The sequence below is a fragment of the Callorhinus ursinus genome, unplaced genomic scaffold (genome assembly GCF_003265705.2).
Source record: "Callorhinus ursinus isolate GAN/ISIS: 27379988/994484 unplaced genomic scaffold, GSC_fseal_2.0 scaffold35, whole genome shotgun sequence".
NCBI lineage: Eukaryota > Metazoa > Chordata > Mammalia > Carnivora > Otariidae > Callorhinus > Callorhinus ursinus.
Window position 1 is genome coordinate 4,361,787 of NW_027397097.1, and position 19,885 is coordinate 4,381,671.

General features: G+C 42.1%; 1 protein-coding gene across 7 annotated transcripts in view; it reads right to left on the reverse strand.

Moving 5' to 3' along the window:
- XRRA1 (X-ray radiation resistance associated 1) overlaps nt 1–19,885 on the reverse strand; it is a 61,899-nt gene that overhangs the window by 10,599 nt on the left and 31,415 nt on the right. For 6 of the 7 annotated variants that reach the window (XM_073879710.1, XM_025894146.2, XM_025894148.2 and 3 more), the window contains 4 exons: nt 16,401–16,529; nt 15,498–15,715; nt 7,659–7,699; nt 4,279–4,404 (listed from right to left, as the gene is read on the reverse strand). In XM_073879710.1, coding sequence (XP_073735811.1) covers nt 4,279–4,404; nt 7,659–7,699; nt 15,498–15,715; nt 16,401–16,462 — 447 coding nt within the window. In that variant the 5' untranslated portion in view covers nt 16,463–16,529. The remainder of the gene's footprint in view (nt 1–4,278; nt 4,405–7,658; nt 7,700–15,497; nt 15,716–16,400; nt 16,530–19,885) is intronic. The other variant, XM_025894151.2, reaches the window with a different exon arrangement.

Genomic DNA, 19,885 nt, shown 5'->3' on the forward strand with positions numbered 1-19,885 from the left:
ATGTGTTGATAAATAACTATAAAATGGTGGCTAAAGAGGGTGCAGAGTCTCTTATACGCAATTCAGGTGGTCAAGAAGCACTCACAACAGAATGGGGGAGGGAGAATTAAATTTAATTTTGTCAGGATGCAAAATTCCATCCATCCAAATCAGGCAACTAAAAAGTTGAAGAAAGTTACAATTAAAACTGATAGAAAGTTGAAAGATACCCATGGCACGGATGTCATATTTTCTGTGAAATTAAGTCCCAGCTGAAAGATATGGGCTTAGGATTCTGGCTGAGGTAGTGAGGAAAATCTGGCCATCACGCTAGCCTATCCCTGTAAGGTGAGTTGAATGCCAATGATAATAAATTCAGGGTCCAATGACAACTTAATATTTCTGTCCAATTTCATTGGGTTAAGGCAAATACAACTTAATCTGTCAAATTTATGAACTAAGTAAATATTAGTTAAAGGTTGAATGAAAGTGATTATTTTACTTTTTTTTTTAGAGAGGGAGAGGGAGAGAGAGTGTGTGAGCCGGGGGAGGGGCAGAGGGAGAGGTAGAAAATCTTTTTTTTTTTAAGATTTATTTATTTATTTGAGAGAGACCGTGTGCATGTGCACAAGCTGGGGGAGGGACAGAGAGAGGGGGGAGAGAGAGAGAATCCTCAAGCAGACTTCCTGCTGAGCGTAGAGCCCAATGCAGGGCTCAATCCCAGGACTCTGAGATCACGACCTGAGCTGAAATCACGATTCGGATGCTTAACCGACTGAGCCACCCAGGTACCCCGGGATAGAGAACTTTAAGCAGGCTGCACGCCCTGACATGGGCTTGATCTCAGGACCCTGAGAGCAAGACCTAAGCCAAAATCAAGAGTCGGACCCTCAATCGACAGAGCCACCCAGGCACCCCAATGATTTTACTTTTGACACAAAACTTAATAGATTTGAGTGGATATTCTAGACATTTAAGTTCTGTTTGAACACAGAATTGGTTTTAAAATTCATAACTTTAATAAACTGAATATTAATTTCAACACAGGTAGCATGAGTATTCCTTGATGGGATCAAAACATCATTCATTCATCAAACAAACTTACTGAATACCTATCATGTATCAGGTGCTATTCCAGATGATGAGGCTATAGTTATAAGCAAAACAAAGTCCTACTCTCAAATAAACTTACATTCTGGCAGTAAACAACTGACAATAAAGAAAAAGATATATATGTTAGGTGATAACTGTCATAAAGAAAAATATAATTTAAAAACTCAAGTAAGCATATAGGAAAACGAAGAGTAGGGACGCCCAGGTGGCTCAGTCGGTTAAGCAGCTGCCTTAGGCTCAGGTCATGATCCCAGGGTCCTGGTATGGAGCCCCACATCAGGCTCCCTGCTCAGCGGGGAGCCTGCTTCTCCTTCTCCCTTGGCCTGTCTCCCCCACTCATGCTCTCTCTCTAATAAATAAAATTTAAAAAAAAAAGGAAAGTATTGCTCCCCTCCTAACAACAAGAAAAAAGAATAACTATAACATCATAACTTTTCTTGCATCTCCCAGAGAGCTAAGGTCTCAGGGCAACCATGTGGACTGGAATCTAAGGAAAGATGGGCACCTCCAAGGAGCGATGGGCCATGGACACTGGCTCCCATGTGGCAGAACATGGGAGGAAGAGATGGCAAGTGCCATAGAAGCAACTAGGAAGAAATGAGCTAAACATTTTAATGAGCCACTAAAGGCTAAGTGTGGGCCTCTTACAGTAGAAGAGAACTCTCAAGAGTTGCAGAGAGGAGGAGAATTCATGGCCACTTGTATGCAAAAGACTGGACCCAGGGAGCAAGACTGGAGAAAGCCATTCCTGGGGCATAGGCCTGGAGGAGAAGAGCCCCTGCCACTATCAGAAAGGCAGGAAGCCTTGCCACCCCTCTCCCTAGAGAACAAAAGCCTTAAGTTTCTGAGGAAGGTGAGCAAACCCTGTCAGGGCCACGGCCCTGCGTCTGGGGGAGGGGAAAAATTAAAACCTGCTGCTCCTGGGGTAGGGGCAGGAAACCAACGTGGGCCCACTACCTGAGAGGTCTCTGACTGCTTGCGGAGGGGTAGGACCACTGAGAAGGCCCATCCTTGAGACACAGGAACCCGGGGCCTACTTAAGAGTGGGGTTGGACCCTCCCTTTGGCCCTCTACCACGAGACAAGCGAGCGCTAAGTAACAAGCAAAAGCAGTCTCCTGCTTGGAGAGAGGAACACAAGTGTGGAGATAAACCCTTGTGAAGTGCAGGAGCACGGGGAAGGCTGCACGCCGAGGACAGAGCAGGAACACAGCGAAAAGTGCTCTGGCGGCCCAGCAAGAACCAACTATATGCTGTCCCCAAGAGATGGACTTGGACATCTCTTGTCAGATGGACAAAGCTACAAAGAGGCTGGAAGTAAAAGGATAGAAAGAGACTATGCAAACAGCAAGCATAAGAATCTATATTAAACTCAGACCAGACAGATAGCAAGACAAGAAATTTTGTTCAAGGCACAGGGAGACAAGTCAAAATAATATAAGGATCAACACATCAGGTAGATATAAAAATTCTAGATGTTTATGTACCTGATAGTAAAACGTCAAAACACACGCAGCAGACACTGACAGAACTAAAGGGAGAAAGAAACAGCCCTACAGTCATGACTGGGGGTGTTAACACTCTGCTCTCGATAACTGGAAGAACAAAGAGGCAAACAATAGTACGGAAATGATCTGAGTTATACTGCCAACCACCTTAACTTAACTGATATTTATAGAACACTATTCCTCAAAACTGCAGAATACACATTTTTTTCTAAGTGCACACATAACATTCACCAAGACAGAATATAGGATGGGACATAAAACAAGTTTCAATAGATGTCAGAAGAATGAAATCTTACAGGTTATGTTATTTGATCACAACAGAATTAAAGTAGAAATAATAAGTATAAGACATCTAGAAGATCTCCATATATTTGGAAACGAAGCATTTCACTTACCTAAACAACGCATGAGTAAAAGAAACCACAACAAGACTTTGAAAAGTTTAATAGAATAAAAATAAACACACAAATCATAATTTGTAGGATGCAGCTAAAACAGTGCTTAGAGAAAAAGTTATAGCTTTATATGCTTATATTAAAGAATAAAAAGGTCTAAGTCAATGATCTAAAATTACACTATTTAGGACACTAGAAAGAGAGGAACAAATTAAACTCATGTGAGTAGGACAGAAATCAAGTTAGGAGCAGAAATCAATGAAATGGGAAAATAGATAAGTAGAGAAATCTAATGAAACCAGCAGTTAGTTTAGTTTTTTCAATAAAAGACACAAGTGACCAATTTCAAGAATCAAAGAAGGACCCATAATACATCTATGGTCCACTGATTATTGACAAGGGTGAGAAGACCATTCAATGGGGGAAAGAGTAGTCTTTCTGATCAATGGTGTTGAGGAAACTGCATATCCACCACATATAAAAAAATGATGTGGGACCCTGTCTCACATCACATATAAAGATAAACTCAAAATGGATCAAAGATCTGAATGTCAAAGCTAAAATGATAAAACTCTTAGGAAGAAAAACACTTGAGGAGTTTGGCTGTACCGACTGCTTGCCTTAGAAGGAATGTAAGCAGAGTACCTTAAAAGTTGCCTACATTTCAGACTTGAGTAGAGCTCAGTTGGTGGGGTCTATAGAAGTCAAACAGTACATGGCTACTGGAAAAATATGCTAACATAAAACATGAAGGAAAAACACATTAAATTTGTCCCATGGACTTTACATCTGCTGTTACCATAGGCTAGAACATTTCCCAATTCACTCTTCCCCTCACACTTCACCTCACCACACTCACGAAACCATTCTCTTGAGAACCTTCCTTGATCCCAAATATTAGGTTAGACTGCCCCTGTCATATACTTCATAGCACTGTGAATTTCTTCCTAACACTAGGCATGCTTATATTGAGACCACTTGTCTTGTACCAGTCTTCCCTAGGGGTGATAAGCTCCAAAAAGCAAGAGGCCCAATCTTGCTTTGCACAGCTGTGTACCTAGTATGCAGGATAGGGTCTGGCACATGGTATTACATAAATATCTGTGACTGAATGGATGGACTTCGGCCTTGGTCTGCACTCTCTCCACTTCCCCCACCCTGAGAACTCCTGAGCCCACATATCTGTAATGGGGAATTATAGGGCTGGCCTTCAGGCCAGAGCAGATTGCATCCCATCCTCCCATCTTTGCCCCTGAGGAAATAGGAAGAGAAGCAGAAGAGTCACCTTATTGTAGGCCAGGCTAAGGTACCTCAGCTCTGGAAAGGGCGGGGCCAGCGTCTGGTTCCTGGCCTTCAGTGACTTCACGGGAAGAATCTCGAATATGGGAGGAAGTGCACATACCTTGGTTGCCTTAGAAGGAAAAAAGGTCTATTGTCAAAGTGTCCTGATGATAAGAAGCTGAATGCTGTCAAGGACCAAGAGACCCTTTCTATGAAGGGTAATGGAAAGAAGTGACCATTCTAGAAAGGCTTGGCCAAAAGAGACATCTAGGGTCATAATGGGAGATGTTACCAAGGGCCCAGAGTTCTGGTTCCAAGTTCTCTGAGGTCACATGATGTGCTAATTCCCCATCACCCAAAGTTCAGGTTTCAAGTGCTCTGATACCAAATGATAATATAGCAGTGATGTAGACATCAGAAGTTCTCTGCCTCCACCTCCCACTTTCTGCCCTACAGCTTATCCTGAAAAGGCCCTTCTTTACAGCTGGGCTAAAATTTCTCCAAAAGGCAAAAGGACAGTGCTTGCATTTTATTTTTTTAAAAAAGATTTTTAAATTTTTAAGTCATCTCCACACCCAGCATGGGGATTGAACTCACAACCCTGAGATCAAGGGCCCCAGCACATTCTTCTGACTGAGCGGGTGCTTGCATTTTAAAGGGGACTTTTCCTAGTGGGGAGATGGAGAGCACGAGTGACCTGAGCCTTGAGTACCTGGTCTGATGGGCTAGCTAACATCCTACAATGGAGGCTCTTCAGTCCAGGATAAATCAAGAGCTAAGTCCTGGATGACTTCAAGCAGGCCTTCAGGCCTGAATGTGACCTGGTGCACCCATGTCACTTGCAGGGTCATGGTTTTTCAGCACAACCCAGCCTGCCTCAGGATCAACATGTTTAATTAAGCAGAAAATAGAAGGTACTGGGTTAATCATGCCTGACTCAGTTCACTCACTGATTCCTTGAGTTAGATGGGACTAGAGGAAATTACAGGGTGAGATGCTGGGCTAATAACTGGGTTCAAATGAACTAGATTCTGTTCTAAGCTCCATTAATTGCTGTGTAATCTTGAGCGAGTCACTTAAATTTCACTTGTTCATTCAGTGAACAGTAGCGGAGTGCCTACTCGGAGCCAAGTATTTTGTGCCCTCCTGGGGTCCAACTCAGACACCCACACAAGTGGGACAGGTGAGTCATGGGTGAGAGTAAAACAAAAACCAGTGATGGTGCTTGTGCATGTCTGTGACTCTCCCCTCCAGGTGATCCAAATGCAATCTGCCAGAGGCCACAGTGGAAAGCGGTGGCAGTCTGGTAAGGCATTCTCTTCCACCGTGCAATTCCCTATCTGGAACAAGGCTGTGTGACCTGAAGGGGCCAAGTCAGACTGCCGCACAGAAAAGAAAGAGCCAGAGAGTGAGGCTCAGGGGTATCTAGCACTGTCCAGGGGCATGAGTGTCCTGCCCTGAAGGCATGAGGGATACACACCTGACTTTTACAGAAAGAGGCCACTATAAGTCTCCACCATCTAACACCCTGTCTACATGCTCAGATGCCAGAGCGTTGGGATCTGAGCACTGAACAACCTACCAATTCTCTTTGACTTTTGTGGCCCACTGTTTAACGGCCCCCAAGCCCCTCTATGCCGTATGTATGCCCTTCGGCAGTGTGACCTTGGTGCTCCTCTCAATCAGAGGTGGAGTCTGTGTCTCTATGCCCTCGAACGTAGACTGGCTGTGGTATAATAAAGAATTTGGTCTCTCTCCCAGGTTTTTGGCATTGAGCTTCCAAAACTCTTGGAACTTCCTGAGTGATAGGAATGTCTTTGTTATTCATGAGCCCTGGGTTCACACTTAAGTTTATGCTAATGAGACGACTCAGGATGAGGGCTGGCCACACCTGAAAGACAACCCTGCTATTAGAGAGTTGGGGTTTTGAGCCAGCCTGACCCCTGGGCTAGAGATTAAGTTCAATCCTGTGGCCAATGGTTCAGTCAGTCATGCCTATGTAATGAAACTCCAAAAAAAAGCTCCGGACACTGAGGCTTGAGTGAGTTTCCTGATTGGTGAATACATCAGATGTGCTGGGAGGGTGACACACCCAGATTCCATAGCGAGAGGGCACAAAAGCTCTGCATTTGGGACCCTCCTGGACCTCACATTATTTATCTTTTCATTTGGCTGGTTCTGATTTGTACCCTTTATAGTAAAACTGTGATCATAAGGATAGTGCTTTCCTGAGTTCTATGAGTTGTTCTAGTAAATTACTGAGCCTGAGGAGGTTGTGTGAACTCCAATATTTATAGCCAGTTTGTCATAAGTGCTGATAGTTTGGGGACCCCCAAACTTGCAGCTAGTGTCTGAAGTGAGGGCAGTCTTGTTGGGAAATGTGCCCTTCACCTGTGGGGTCTGTGCTATCTACAGGTAGCTAGCATCAGAATTGTACTGCCCTATCATACTTAATATTTGCTTTGACCAACAGAATGTGGCAGAAGGGCCACCATTTGAGTTCCAGAGCCTTGCAATTCACTCTTGCCCTCTTGGAACCCTAAGGCCACCATGCTGTAAAGAAGTCCACAATAAAAAGACTCCATATAGATGCCGAGCCATACCAGGTGTCCATGAACTCAGGCCCTAGAGAACCAGCCAGCTGCATGAATGAGCCCCGGCAAAACCAGTGGAACACCTAACCAGCCCAAATAATTGTGAGAAATAATAAATTGCTATTGTTTTAAGTCTGTAATTCTTGGGTGGGTTTGCATGTGGCAATAGTTAAATGATATAATTTCTCACCTAGCTTTATCAGTGGGGAGGGAGTACACTGAGTTGCCTCTCAAGGATGCAGGTTGGCTAAACATGTACTTATACTTCTTATTGTAAATGAATAAATCAATAGTGCATCAGTCCTCGTGAGCTTGGTTAGTAAGCATCTAACCCTGAGAGAAAAACCAATTTTCTGTCCAAAAATCAAGCATCTAAACCTGTGACGCCAAGGATCAGACCCTAGATGGTGGTATATTTGGCAAGGATGAGTGTAGCTTTTGGGGGCCCTTACTAGGGAGCCCCAAGGTTCCATCTTGGTGGCTGCCTCACTTCAATGCCAGTTTGATCACTTAAGGCAGCAACCATTCTGACTGCACACATCTGAGAACAGTGAAAGTGAGCTTGTGGGCTGTGTGAGGTCGGGGACCTGACTGTCTAGTCCACCACTGTATGTTCACAGGCCAGCACAGTGCCAGGCACATGGTAGGTATTCGGTAAATATCTCTTCAATGAACGGGCTTCTTCAGTGTGATATATATAAATGCCTCTCATAGCTTCATTAGCTTACTTTTGTTTTTTAAAATGAATGTTCTAACTTAAGGACACAAATATAAAATAGGCAGTTCCTACCTCTGAGGTTGAAAATCCAGGGTAAGATGAGAACACAACCTCTGAAACAAAAGAGAAACAGAATAAAGTCTGGTGAGTGCACTGACTGCCCCCAGAGAGGCTGGGGTCTGGGTCTCCCATCCACTGTGTACAGGAGGGTGACCCCTAGCACGGTTCTCACTGGTCCTCATCTCTCACTCTAACTGGGAGGAGGAGTTGGCTGTGATACCTGTCAGGTGGTGAGTGGCACTTAGAATAAAATCAAAACTCCTTGGCCAGGCCTCTGAGGTCCTGCCTGATCTGGCTCCCACCTAACTTCTCCAATCTTATCTCATGCCACCCTGTCCTTCACTCACTACATTTCAGCCACATTGACCTTTCTTCTGACTTTGCAACATGCAAGCTCTTTTAGCCTCAGTACTACTGGGCGGGCAGACAGTACTGATCAGAGAGGGCAAACCAACTGTCTTAGAAGAGAGAAATGTATATAAAAGATTTTCTGTCAAAGGATTTGAAAGTACTCTTTGTTATGCGAGTAGAAATAGAATATATTAAGACAGTGAATTCAGGAGAGATACTAAGAATAACCAGCAGCACAGTAGAGTAAGGAAGAGGTTGTGGAGTGATTTCATTCTTGGCATCATCGGAATGAGATCAGCCAATAAACATCAGAGTTCAACCATAAATTAAAGAACCTTCTTGGACTGGATCCAAGTAGTGCAGGCACTACTCACCATTGCCCTGGCTAATAGGTTATATTAGTGATATTATACTTCCACATGTTAATAATATACTGATAAAAGTTACATGTTAATGATATTAACATGTTATGTTAATTATATTATACTGATAAAAGTTACATGAAAACGATATTATACTTCCACATGTTAATGATATTATACTGATAAAAGTTACATGAAAACGAAGTAAACAATAAGAGGGGTAGAGCATCACATGGCCCAAATAACTTCTATGACAAACGTCTGGAAAGGATTGGAGGATGGATTTGTACAAGGAACAAAGTAGGAGTTAGCAAGAGGATGGGCCATGGTTGCAAGTGTGGCTGCTAAAGAGTGACTCCCTGGGGAGACAGGCCCTACATCTAGAAAGATGAGCCATGTATACTCTGCCTGAACGTACATCCTCTCCCTATAATCTCAGGTTAGAAAGGTTATTGGATACAAGTTCAAAATTTCTATGTACTAGCAACAAACAAGTGGAAATGTAATACAAAAAAAGCAGCACCACTGACAATAGCATTGAAAAAGACCAAATACTTAAGAACAAATCTAATGCAAGACCTCACCACTGAAGACTACAAAGCACTGATGAGAACAATTTTAAAAGACCTAAAACATGGTGGGATATATTATTTTAATGAATTAGAAAACTCAATATTGTAAAGATGTCAATTCTCTCCAAATTGGTCTACAGGATCAATACAATTCTTTTATCTTTTATTTTTATTTTTTTAGAGAGAGTGAGTGAGCAGGGGAGGGGAGGAGGGGCAGAGGACAAAGGAGAGAGAGAATCTTAAGCAGGCTCCACACCCAGCACAGAGCCCAATCTCACAACCCTGAGATCCTAACCTAAGCCGAAATCAAGAGTCGGACACTTAACTGACTGAGCCACACAGGTGCCCCTGATCAATGCAGTTCTAATCAAAATCCCAGCAGGATTTTGTGTGGAAATTGACAAGCTGATTCTAAAATTTATATACAAATGCAAAGGCTTTATAATAGCTATAGCAATTTTTAAGAACAACAATGCAGCTAAGGAACTTTACTATCAGTTCTCAAAATGTGTAACAAACTACAGTAATTTTTTTTTCTTTTTTTTTTTTTCTAGAGAGAGAGTGCATGCGCACGATCGGGGGGGGAGGGGCAGAGGGAGAGGGCGAGAGAGAATCCCAAGCAGGCTCATGCCCAGCACAGAGCCCCATGGGGGGCTCGATCTCACGACCCTGAGATCATGACCTGAGCCGAAATCAAGAAATGGATGCTCAACCGACTGAACCACTCAAGCACCCCTAAAGCTACAATAATTTAGACACATACAGAACCCACCTTACCATAATACCTCACTTACAACTCAGTGGGGAAAAGGATATAGTCTTTTCAACGAGTGGTATTGAGTCAATTAGATACCCATATAAAAAAGTAAACTTTGACTCTACTTCACATCATATACAAAACTTCTAGATAGATCATAGATCAAAATATAAAAACTAAAATACGCTTCCAGAGGAAAATATAGGAAAATATTTTCATGGCTTGAAGCAGACAAAAAATACCTGAACAGGAAATAAAAAGCACTAACCATAAAAAATTGACCTGAACTTTTATTCATCAAAATCAAGAACTTTTATTCATCAAAATTCATCCTTAAGTACACGAGAAAGCAAGCTACAGACTGTGAAAAGATTTTTGTAATATATAGATCTACAAAGGACTTGTACCTAGCACATATAAAGAACTCAAGCGAATCAACAAGAAAAGGACATATAACTAATTTAAATATAGACAAAAGACTTGAATAGGTACTTCCAAAAGAGGATATCAAAGTGAGCAATAACATATGGAAGGTACTTAAGATCATTAGTCACTTAAGAAATGCAAATTAAAACCAAAATGAGAAACCACTACATACCTACCCCAAACAGGTAGAATTAAAAAGACTGACATTACCAGAGAGAGCCAAAAAGTAACATAGACCAGAAAGGAACACAGACAATATACAGTAATAGTCACCTTACAGGTAGTGCAATGGCACTAAATTCACATCTTTCAATAGTTACCCTGAATGTAAATGGGCTGAATGCCCCAATCAAAAGACACAGGCTATCAGATTGGATAAAAAAACAAGACCCATCGACATGCTGTCTGCAAGAGACTCATTTTAGACCCAAAGCCACCCCCAGATTGAAAGTGAGGGGGTGGAAAACCATTTACCATGCTAATGGACACCAAAAGAAAGCTGGGGTGGCAATCCTTATATCAGACAAATTAGATTTTAAACCAAAGACTGTAATAAGAGATGAGGAAGGACAATGTATCTTACTTAAAGGGTCTATCCAACAAGAAGATCTAACAATTGTAAATATCTATGCCCCTAACATGGGAGCAGCCAATTATATAAGCCAATTAATAACAAAAGCAAAGAAACACATCGACAACAATACAATAATAGTGGGGGACTTTAACACCTCCCTCACTGAAATGGACAGATCATCTAAGCAAAAGATCAACAAGGAAATAAAGACTTTAAATGACACACTGGACCAAATGGACTTCACAGATATATTCAGAATATTCCATCCAAAAGCAACAGAATACACATTCTTCTCTAGTGCCCATGGAACATTCTCCAGAATACATAACATCCTAGGTCACAGATCAGGTCCCAACCAGTACCAAAAGATTGGGATCATTCCCTGCATATTTTCAGACAATGCTTTGAAACTAGAACTCAATCACAAGAGGACAGTCGGAAAGAACTCAAATACATGGAGGCTAAAGAGCATCCTACTAAAGAATGAATGGGTCAACCAGGAAATTAAAGAAGAATTTAAAAAATTTATGGAAACAAATGAAAATGAAAACACAACTGTTCAAAATCTTTGGGATCCAGCAAAGGCAGTCCTCAGAGGAAAGTATATAGCAATACAAGCCTTTCTCAAGAAACAAGAAAGGTCTCAAATACACAACCTAACCCTATACCTAAAGGAGCTGGAGAAAGAACAACAAATAAAGCCTAAACCCAGCAGGAGAAGAGAAATAATAAAGATCAGAGCAGAAATCAATGAAACAGAAACCAAAAGAACAGTAGAACAGATCAATGAAACTAGGAGCCGGTTCTTTGAAAGAATTAACAAGATTGATAAACCCCTGGCCAGACTTATCAAAAAGAAAAGAGAAATGACCCAAATAAATAAAATCATGAATGAAAGAGGAGAGATCACAACCAACACCAAAGAAATACAAACAATTATAAGAACATATTATGAGCAACTCTATGGCAGCAAATTAGATAATCTGGAAGAAATGGATGCATTCCTAGAGATGCATCAAATACCAAAACTGAACCAGGAAGAAATAGAAAACCTGAACAGACCTATAACCACTAAGGAAATTGAAGCAGTAATCAAAAATCTCCCAACAAACAACAGCCCAGGACCAGAAGGCTTCCCAGGGGAATTCTACCAAACATTTCAAGAAGAATTAATATCTATTCTTCTGAAACTGTTCCAAAAAATAGAAATGGAAAAGGAAAACTTCCAAACTCGTTTTATGAGGCCGCCATTACCTGATCCCAAAACCAGACAAAGACCCCATCAAAAAGGAGAATTACAGACCAATAGCCTTGATGAACATGGATGCAAAAATTCTCACCAAAATACTAGCCAATAGGATCCAACAATAGATGAAAGGGATTATTCACCATGACCAAGTGAGATTTATCCCTGGGCTGCAAGGTTGGTTCAACATCTGCAAATCAATCAATGTGATACAATACATTAATAAAAGAAAGAACAAGAATCATATCATCCTCTCAATAGATGCAGAAAAAGCATTTGACAAAGGACAGCATCCTTTCTTGATCAAAACTCTTCAGAGTATAGGGATAGAGGGTACAAACCTCAATATCATAAAAGCCATCGATGAAAAACCCACAGCGAATATCATTCTCAATGGGGAAAAACTGAGAGCTTTCCCCCTAAGGTCAAGAACACAACAGGGATGTCCACTATCACCACTGCTATTCAACATAGTATTAGAAGTCGTAGCCACAGCAATCAGACAACAAAAAGAAATAAAAGGCATCCAAATCAGCAAAGAAGTCAAACTCTCACTCTTTGCAGATGATATGATACTTTATGTGGAAAACCCAAAAGATTTCACCCCAAAACTGCTAGGACTCATACAGGAATTCAAGCTCTATTACAAAGCTGTAATCACCAAGACAGTATGGTACTGGCACAAAAACAGACACATATATCAATGGAACCAGAATAGAGAGCCCAGAAATAGACCCTCAACTCTATGGTCAACTAATCTTTGACAAAGCAGGAAAGAATGTCCAATGGAAAAAAGACAGTCTCTTCAACAAATGGTGTTGGAAAAATTGGACAGCCACGTACAGAAGAATGAAACTGGACCATTTCCTTACACCACACACAAAAATAGACTCAAAATGGTTGAAAGACCTAAATGTGAGACAGGAGTCCATCAAAATCCTAAAGGAGAACACAGGCAGCAACCTATTCGACCTCAGCCGCAGCAACTTCTTCCTAGAAACATCACCAAAGGCAAGGGAAGCAAGGGCAAAAATGAACTATTGGGACTTCATCAAGATAAAAAGCTTTTGCACAGCAAAAGAAACAGTCCACAAAACCAAAAGACAACCGACAGAATGGGAGAAGATATTTGCAAATGACATATCAGATACAGGGCTAGTATCCAAAATCTATAAAGAACTTATCACACTCAATATCAAGAAATGGGCAGAAGACATGAACAGACATTTTTCCAAAGAAGACATCCAAATGGCCAACAGACACATGAAAAAGTGCTCAACATCGCTCGGCATCAGGGAAATTTAAATCAAAACCTCAATGAGATACCACCTCACACCAGTCGGAATGGCTAAAATTAACAAGTCAGGAAACGAGAGGTGTTGGCTGGGATGCGGAGAAAGGGGAACCCTCCTACACTGTTGGTGGGAATGCAAGCTGGTGCAGCCACTCTGGAAAACAGTATGGTGGTTCCTCAAACAGTTGAAAATAGAGCTACCGTATCTCCCAACAATTGCACTACTGGGTATTTACCCCGAAGATACAAATGTAGGGATCCGAAGGGGTACATGCACCCCAATGTTTATAGCAGCAACGTCCACAATAGCCAAACTGTGGAAAGAGCCAAGATGTCCCTCGACAGATGAACGGATGAAGAGGATGGAAAGAACCTGAATAAACAAACTAAGGGTTCTAGAGGGGAGGGGGTTGGGGGGATGGGTTAGCCTCATGATGGGTACACACACACACACACACACACACACACACACACACACACACACAATGGAATATTATGCAGCCATCAAAAGGAATGAGATCTTGCCATTTGCAACGACATGGATGGAACTGGAGGGTGTTATGCTGAGTGAAATAAGTCAATCAGACAAAGTCATGTATCATATGATCTCACTGATATGAGGAATTCTTAATCTCAGGAGACAAACTGAGGGTTGCTGGAGTGGTGGGGGGTGGGAAGGACGGGGTGGCTGGGTGATAGACATTGGGGAGGGTATGTGCTATGGTGAGTGCTGTGAATTGTGTAAGACTGATGAATCACAGACCTGTACCTCTGAAACAAACAATACATTATATGTTAAAAAAAAAAAAAAAAGAAGATAGCAGGAAGGGAAGAATGAAGTGGGGGAAATCAGAGGGGGAGATGAACCATGAGAAACTATGGACTCTGAGAAACAAACAGGGTTCTAGAGGGGAGGGGGTCGGGGGATGGGTTAGCCTCGTGATGGGTATTAAAGAGGGCACATACTGCATAGAGCACTGGGTGTTATACGCAAACAATGAATCATGGAACACTACATCAAAAACTAATGATGTAATGTATGGTGATTAACATAACATAATAATAAAAAAAAAAGACTGACATTACCAAGTGTTTATGAGGATATGGAACAACTGGAAATGAAATCTCTTACCTTAATATGGGGATCAAAACTGTACAACTGCACTGGAAAAATACTTGGCAGTTTTTACTAATGTTAGGCATACTTTTATACTCTATGACACAACAATTCCATTCCTGGGTATATACCCAATAGAAACGAGTGCTTAAGTCCACCAAAAGAGGTAAAAGAATATTCATAGTAGCTTTATCCATAATAGCCTCAAACTAAAAATAACCAAAATGTCTATCAACAGTAAGAAGGATAAATAACTTGGAATACATAAGAGAAATGAAAAATAGTGAACTACCAATATATGCAACAGCATGAATGAATCGGACAGACATAATGTTGAGTGAAATAAATCTGACACAAAAGAGCACATGCTGTATAATTCAGTATTCATAAATTTCAAATCAGGCAAAACCTATAGCTGGTGATAGAAGTCAGAGTGGTGATTATTCTTGGAGGAGGTACTAATCAGGAGGATACCACATGGGATGCTGGAAATGTTCTATGTTGTAATATGGGTGGTGGTTAGAAGGATATATGTATGTATGTAACAATTCAAGCTATACACAATATTTCTATATTTTTACTTTATGTTGGTTACTTCTCAATTTAAAATAAATATTAAGAAAACAGTAATCGATAACTAGATCAGTAAAGCAGAATATATAATCCAGAAACATACTCATGTAATAGAGATTTTGGTTTATAATAAAGGTGACATTCCTTTCCTTTTCTGTCTCTAAAGTTGCCATTTGGATACAGTTCTTGGCACCATGGTAGTGCTCTTGAGACCTCAATGGGGACCAGCCTACAAGGACAAGCAAGCAGGCCAAGGATGGCAGAAAAGAAGATGGAAAGAACCTGAATCCCTTGAGAATATCAGTGCACCCCAGAATTAGCCATCTCTGGAAAGTCTTACTTCTGAGTTTCTTGTTATTTGAGATTTTTAAAAATCTACTTTTAACTGGATTTTAAAAGTATCTTAACAGAGAATCAGTTAGGAAGTCATTGAAATAATTCATGGGAGACCTCCACCTTTCCAGGCCGAACAGCTTCAGCACATCAGCTCCTCAGGGAGCCACAGACTTTCAGAATAAGCTCTCAGAAGCTTATTCCCACCATGGGGCTTGAGTCCCTGGAACAAGGGGCATCACTCACCTGTCCGGTCAACATCCTTTTTCATGGGCAGTACAGTATAATCTGGTTGCTCGTCTGAGACCTCAAACATCCACGGCTTGGGCTGTCTCATGGAATGGGGCTCTTTCTGGGGACTCCCCCTGCTTCCAACCCAGTCCCCTGACCCGTCTCGGAGCTGAAACTGCTGTAGGTATGGGATCCGGAAAATCCTGTTTTGGTCCAGGCTTAACTTCTTCAGTCTTCAATTAAGGAAAGTGAATACAGAATCACAGCAATAATGATACCTCAGCGGCATTTACCAAACAACTTTAGGGAAAGAACATGGATTCAGGCTTGGACACTTACTCTTCTGGTGTGACCTTGAGCCAGCGACTTACCCTCTCTGGGCCTCAATATCCCTATCTCTAAAATGGGGATAATATTCATTAACCTTTCAAGGTTCCTATGGAGATGAATAAGACAATATAAATGGCCCAGCACAAAGTAGTATTCAGTAAATGGCAGTTGAATCCAAAGTAAATTTTCCAGGGATCTAAAGCTTAACCATTTAAATGCCAGCATTTTCATTACTTTAATCAAATAGGTAGAATTCAGTAGTTAACCTTATCTTTCTGATTCCAATTTTTTTTTTCTGTCCCCTCTATCAGGGGTCAGGAGCCTATCTCTGGTAATATCTCCTTTTACCCTCCTTTCTCTTTGCCACTTCTAATACAGTCACTTGATCAGAAATGTTCTATTGATGCCCCACTTTTATGGCTGAGCTAAAGCTCAGAGGGGAGAAGTTAATCACCCATGGCCACACAGCAGAGATAAGTGGTGGAGCTGGGATTTAAACCCAGGCCTTCTGGATTCCAGAGCAGCACGAGGGTGTGGGCCAGGCTCGGGGTGGTAGGGGGCCCTGCAGAGAGGAGATGGTGGCTTTACCTTCTGAGCCCGGCCAGGCTGGCAAAGCAATTGGGGCTGGAGAGCTTGTTGTCATCCAGCATCAGTGTCTCCAGCGCTGGGAACTTCAGGATGTACCTCCTGCTTGTCAGTGACGTTACAGATGTTTCCCTGTGAGTGCAAGGATCCTGGGTAATGAGCAAGGGCGGGGGACAAACTCCACCATCCCCAGGAAGTAGGAATGGGGATAGGAATAGAGATGGAGGACAGGGAATCAATCAAGAGGCATAACCAGCTTGGGAACTTCTCTAGTGCCCCTGAGATGTCCCTGCAGAGAGGGACCAAAAGGTCCCCCCCAACTGATCCCTTCCCCGAATCCCACTCATACATCAGTCTTCTGTATGGAGAAAGGCTGCACACATTCACAGATGGACTCAGTGAGACGGGGTTGGGGCAGGATGGGGGGCACTAGTAATGCTCACGGAAAATACCAGAATGAATGAGGCATGACCGAGTTGAGGGAAAACATTCTGCAGAAAGAATACTGTACAATTTTGGGTCAGGTCAGACTCCTGGGTATGCTGCATCACCCCAAGGATTGGTAACCATAGGAGCATCAGGAAACAGAGCCCTTGGCAGGGACCACAGCTTTGATTCATGTGGGGTAAGGTAGGCTGGCCGCAGTGAGGCTCTCCTCTAAAGAGACTTAATAAAATGCACACATCAGTAAGGAGTTGAGAATTCTCTTTTAAAACTCAAACTCTCTGGGGAGTCCCAGAAACACCTGAGAGTGGAATTTAATGGGCTGAGATCCTGAATCACACAGGTGGGGCAGGAAGTGGTGGCATTGTAGGTACTACCATTAACGTGGCCTCATTTATGTGCCCAGGTGGATGAGAACTAGGTAATTCTTTATTTTTTTAACCTTTTTTTTTTTAAGATTTTGTATATTTAAGTAATCTCTACACCAAACATGGGACTCGAACCTACAACCCCAAGATCAAGAGTCACATGCTCTACCATTTGAGCCAGTCAGGCGCCCCTAGGTAATTCTTTTTAAGTACACAAAGGCAGATGACTCAAATCATGTTTTCATTCCTCCCTCCAACTCTCTCCCCTCCATATGCCCAAATAAACACTCAACTGAGAAGGAAAGAAGAATCCTTTAGTTCATGGTATTTGAAGGTCACAGATGATTCTTTTCCTCTCCTGAAAGGACCAACTTTCATGCACTAAATTTTTAATTTCTACCTGAGAGGAATTACAGGAGGGTGCACAGCAGCTCTGTTGATTTATAATTAATTGACCAATCTTTTTACTCCAGTCAGATATGAAAGAGCTAAAAAATAAGCCTTCAAAAAATTCCTCTTATACCCAATAATGGAGAAGCTGGCTCTGTCCTGTCTCTTGTGACAAGTTACAGTGTTTTGCCTTTTAAAAGCTTCACCCTAATTATAACATATAAAAAGCTTCATTTTGTCTCTAAAACAGATGTCTTAAAATAGGGGGGCAGTCAATAGGTGGGGAAGGAGGACAAGATGCAAGGCTTCAGAGGAAAGCATCAGGCTCTCCCACTGGGTCCTTCCCAGGGCAGTTTTGGGAGAAGAGCTCTTTGAAGTGTCAGGAGTCTATTAGTATGGAGAGGCCGAGGTTTCCAGGTGTTCAGAGTGGTGCTATTTTTATCATACCTTCTCTTGGCAAAAGGAATTAATACCATTTAAAAATGAGAGATTTGACTGATTTGTTTAGAAGCTAAGAGTATGCCCCAGTGACTGGATTCAGGAATGGGAACTGGTGTGCCCTATTAGAAGAAGCTTGGGAATGCGGGTCAGCAGCCCTGGGCTCTGGTTCTGGTGCTGCTGCTGCTTGGCTTGCTGGGTGACTTCTAGCTGGTGTTGAGCATCTCTGGTCCTGGTCAGTTCCTCTATCTACACGATGAAAGAGGATTTCTTTTATTTTACATTGTAAGACTTCGCATGAGGCTAAAAATATTGCTGACCAGGCTGGACAAAGAGCTGCAGTAAAACAGATGAAATTTAGCAAGCTCTAATGTCCCTGAAAATGTTAGGTCAGCTTCTATGATAAGATACAGAAAACCCACCACGTAAACACAGGAAGAGGGAGACGGACGTAGCTTCCTAACTCACTTGTGTAAAAGAGGACTTATGATGTGGCTGCTAAAAAAGCTGGCGCTCCTTTAGGTGACATTTTGAGGAAAACAGTAGTTAGAAAAAAGAAGGTAACCATCCCCCTCTGCTCTGTGCAGGTCAAGCCTGAGAGGAGGGACTTGTGCGGTCCAAGGGGGGCAGGGAATAGGCCTCATGGGAGACCCAAAGTCTCAGATGCCGATCCAAACAAGTAATAGGGCAGGCTGATGATGGAGTAGGTCAGATATGATCCCCCTAACTCACCCAGACATAATCATGTGATCTATCCAGAAATGGAGACACAAATAGTTCAGAATAGATGAGGTATGTGGTGAAATGGAAAAAAGTGAAGAGAAAGGAGGATGCAGAAGCAGGCAGAGTCAGGTCATGAAAAGCCTTGTGATCAATGTTAATGGTGTTTATCTTTAGAACGCCGGGAAGCTGCTGAAGGACTTTAAGCAGGGCAGTGATAGAATCAGAGGCGCCTTTTAGAAACATCCCTCTGGCTAATGGTAAAGAGGGTGGGTTGGGAGGTGATAAAGAGAAAGAAAAATGTCCTTAGCTGTATCCCAAGTAGCAGGGGCTGTGTTGATGGGCTACAGCCAGATTAAACAGGAGGGAATAGAAAGGGCCAAGTTTGAGAAACATTTAGGAAGCACAATTCATAGCCTCTGGTGACTGAATGGATGTGCAGGGTGAGGGAGGGAAGAATACAGGCTGATGCTCACATTTCTCACTTGGACAACTGCACAGTTGATGGACAGTAGCTCCCGTCACTGAGGCCAGGGACACAGGAGGAAGAGATCTCGGCATGGGCCTGTGTGTGATGACCTTGGTATGATTAAGTAAAATATACAGGCTCATAGTTCAGAAGAGGGATGTGAAGTAGAGATATAAAGAAGACTTGGGAAAGGATGAAACCACGAAGAAAGATTATAAAAATTAAGAAAAACAGTGGGTTGAGAGTGGACAACTGAGGACTATCAACATTGAAGAGGCTGCCAAAGAAGAGGAATCCACAGAGCATTTTGAGTGTGGACACACAAGTGGGAAGAGAATAACAGTAATACTTGTTTGGAGCCTCACAGCTTTCAAAGCACAATTATTTCAACTGATACTCTGATGTAAGTAGGAGTACATTTATTCTCCCCATCTTATATATAAGGAAATAGAAATACCCAGTGGTGGAACCTTGCCTTACTTTATGCAACAAGGCTTCCCACTGAAAACAACTAAAATGATGAATAAAACCTAAAAAGAAAAAAGATTCATTTAAAAACATGTAAGAGATGTGAAGACAGTAAAGCAGTAGTATGCCAAAATCTAAAAATCCAGAGACAGAAACGGAGCATAAGAAGCCACATTTGCCTTTCAGACACT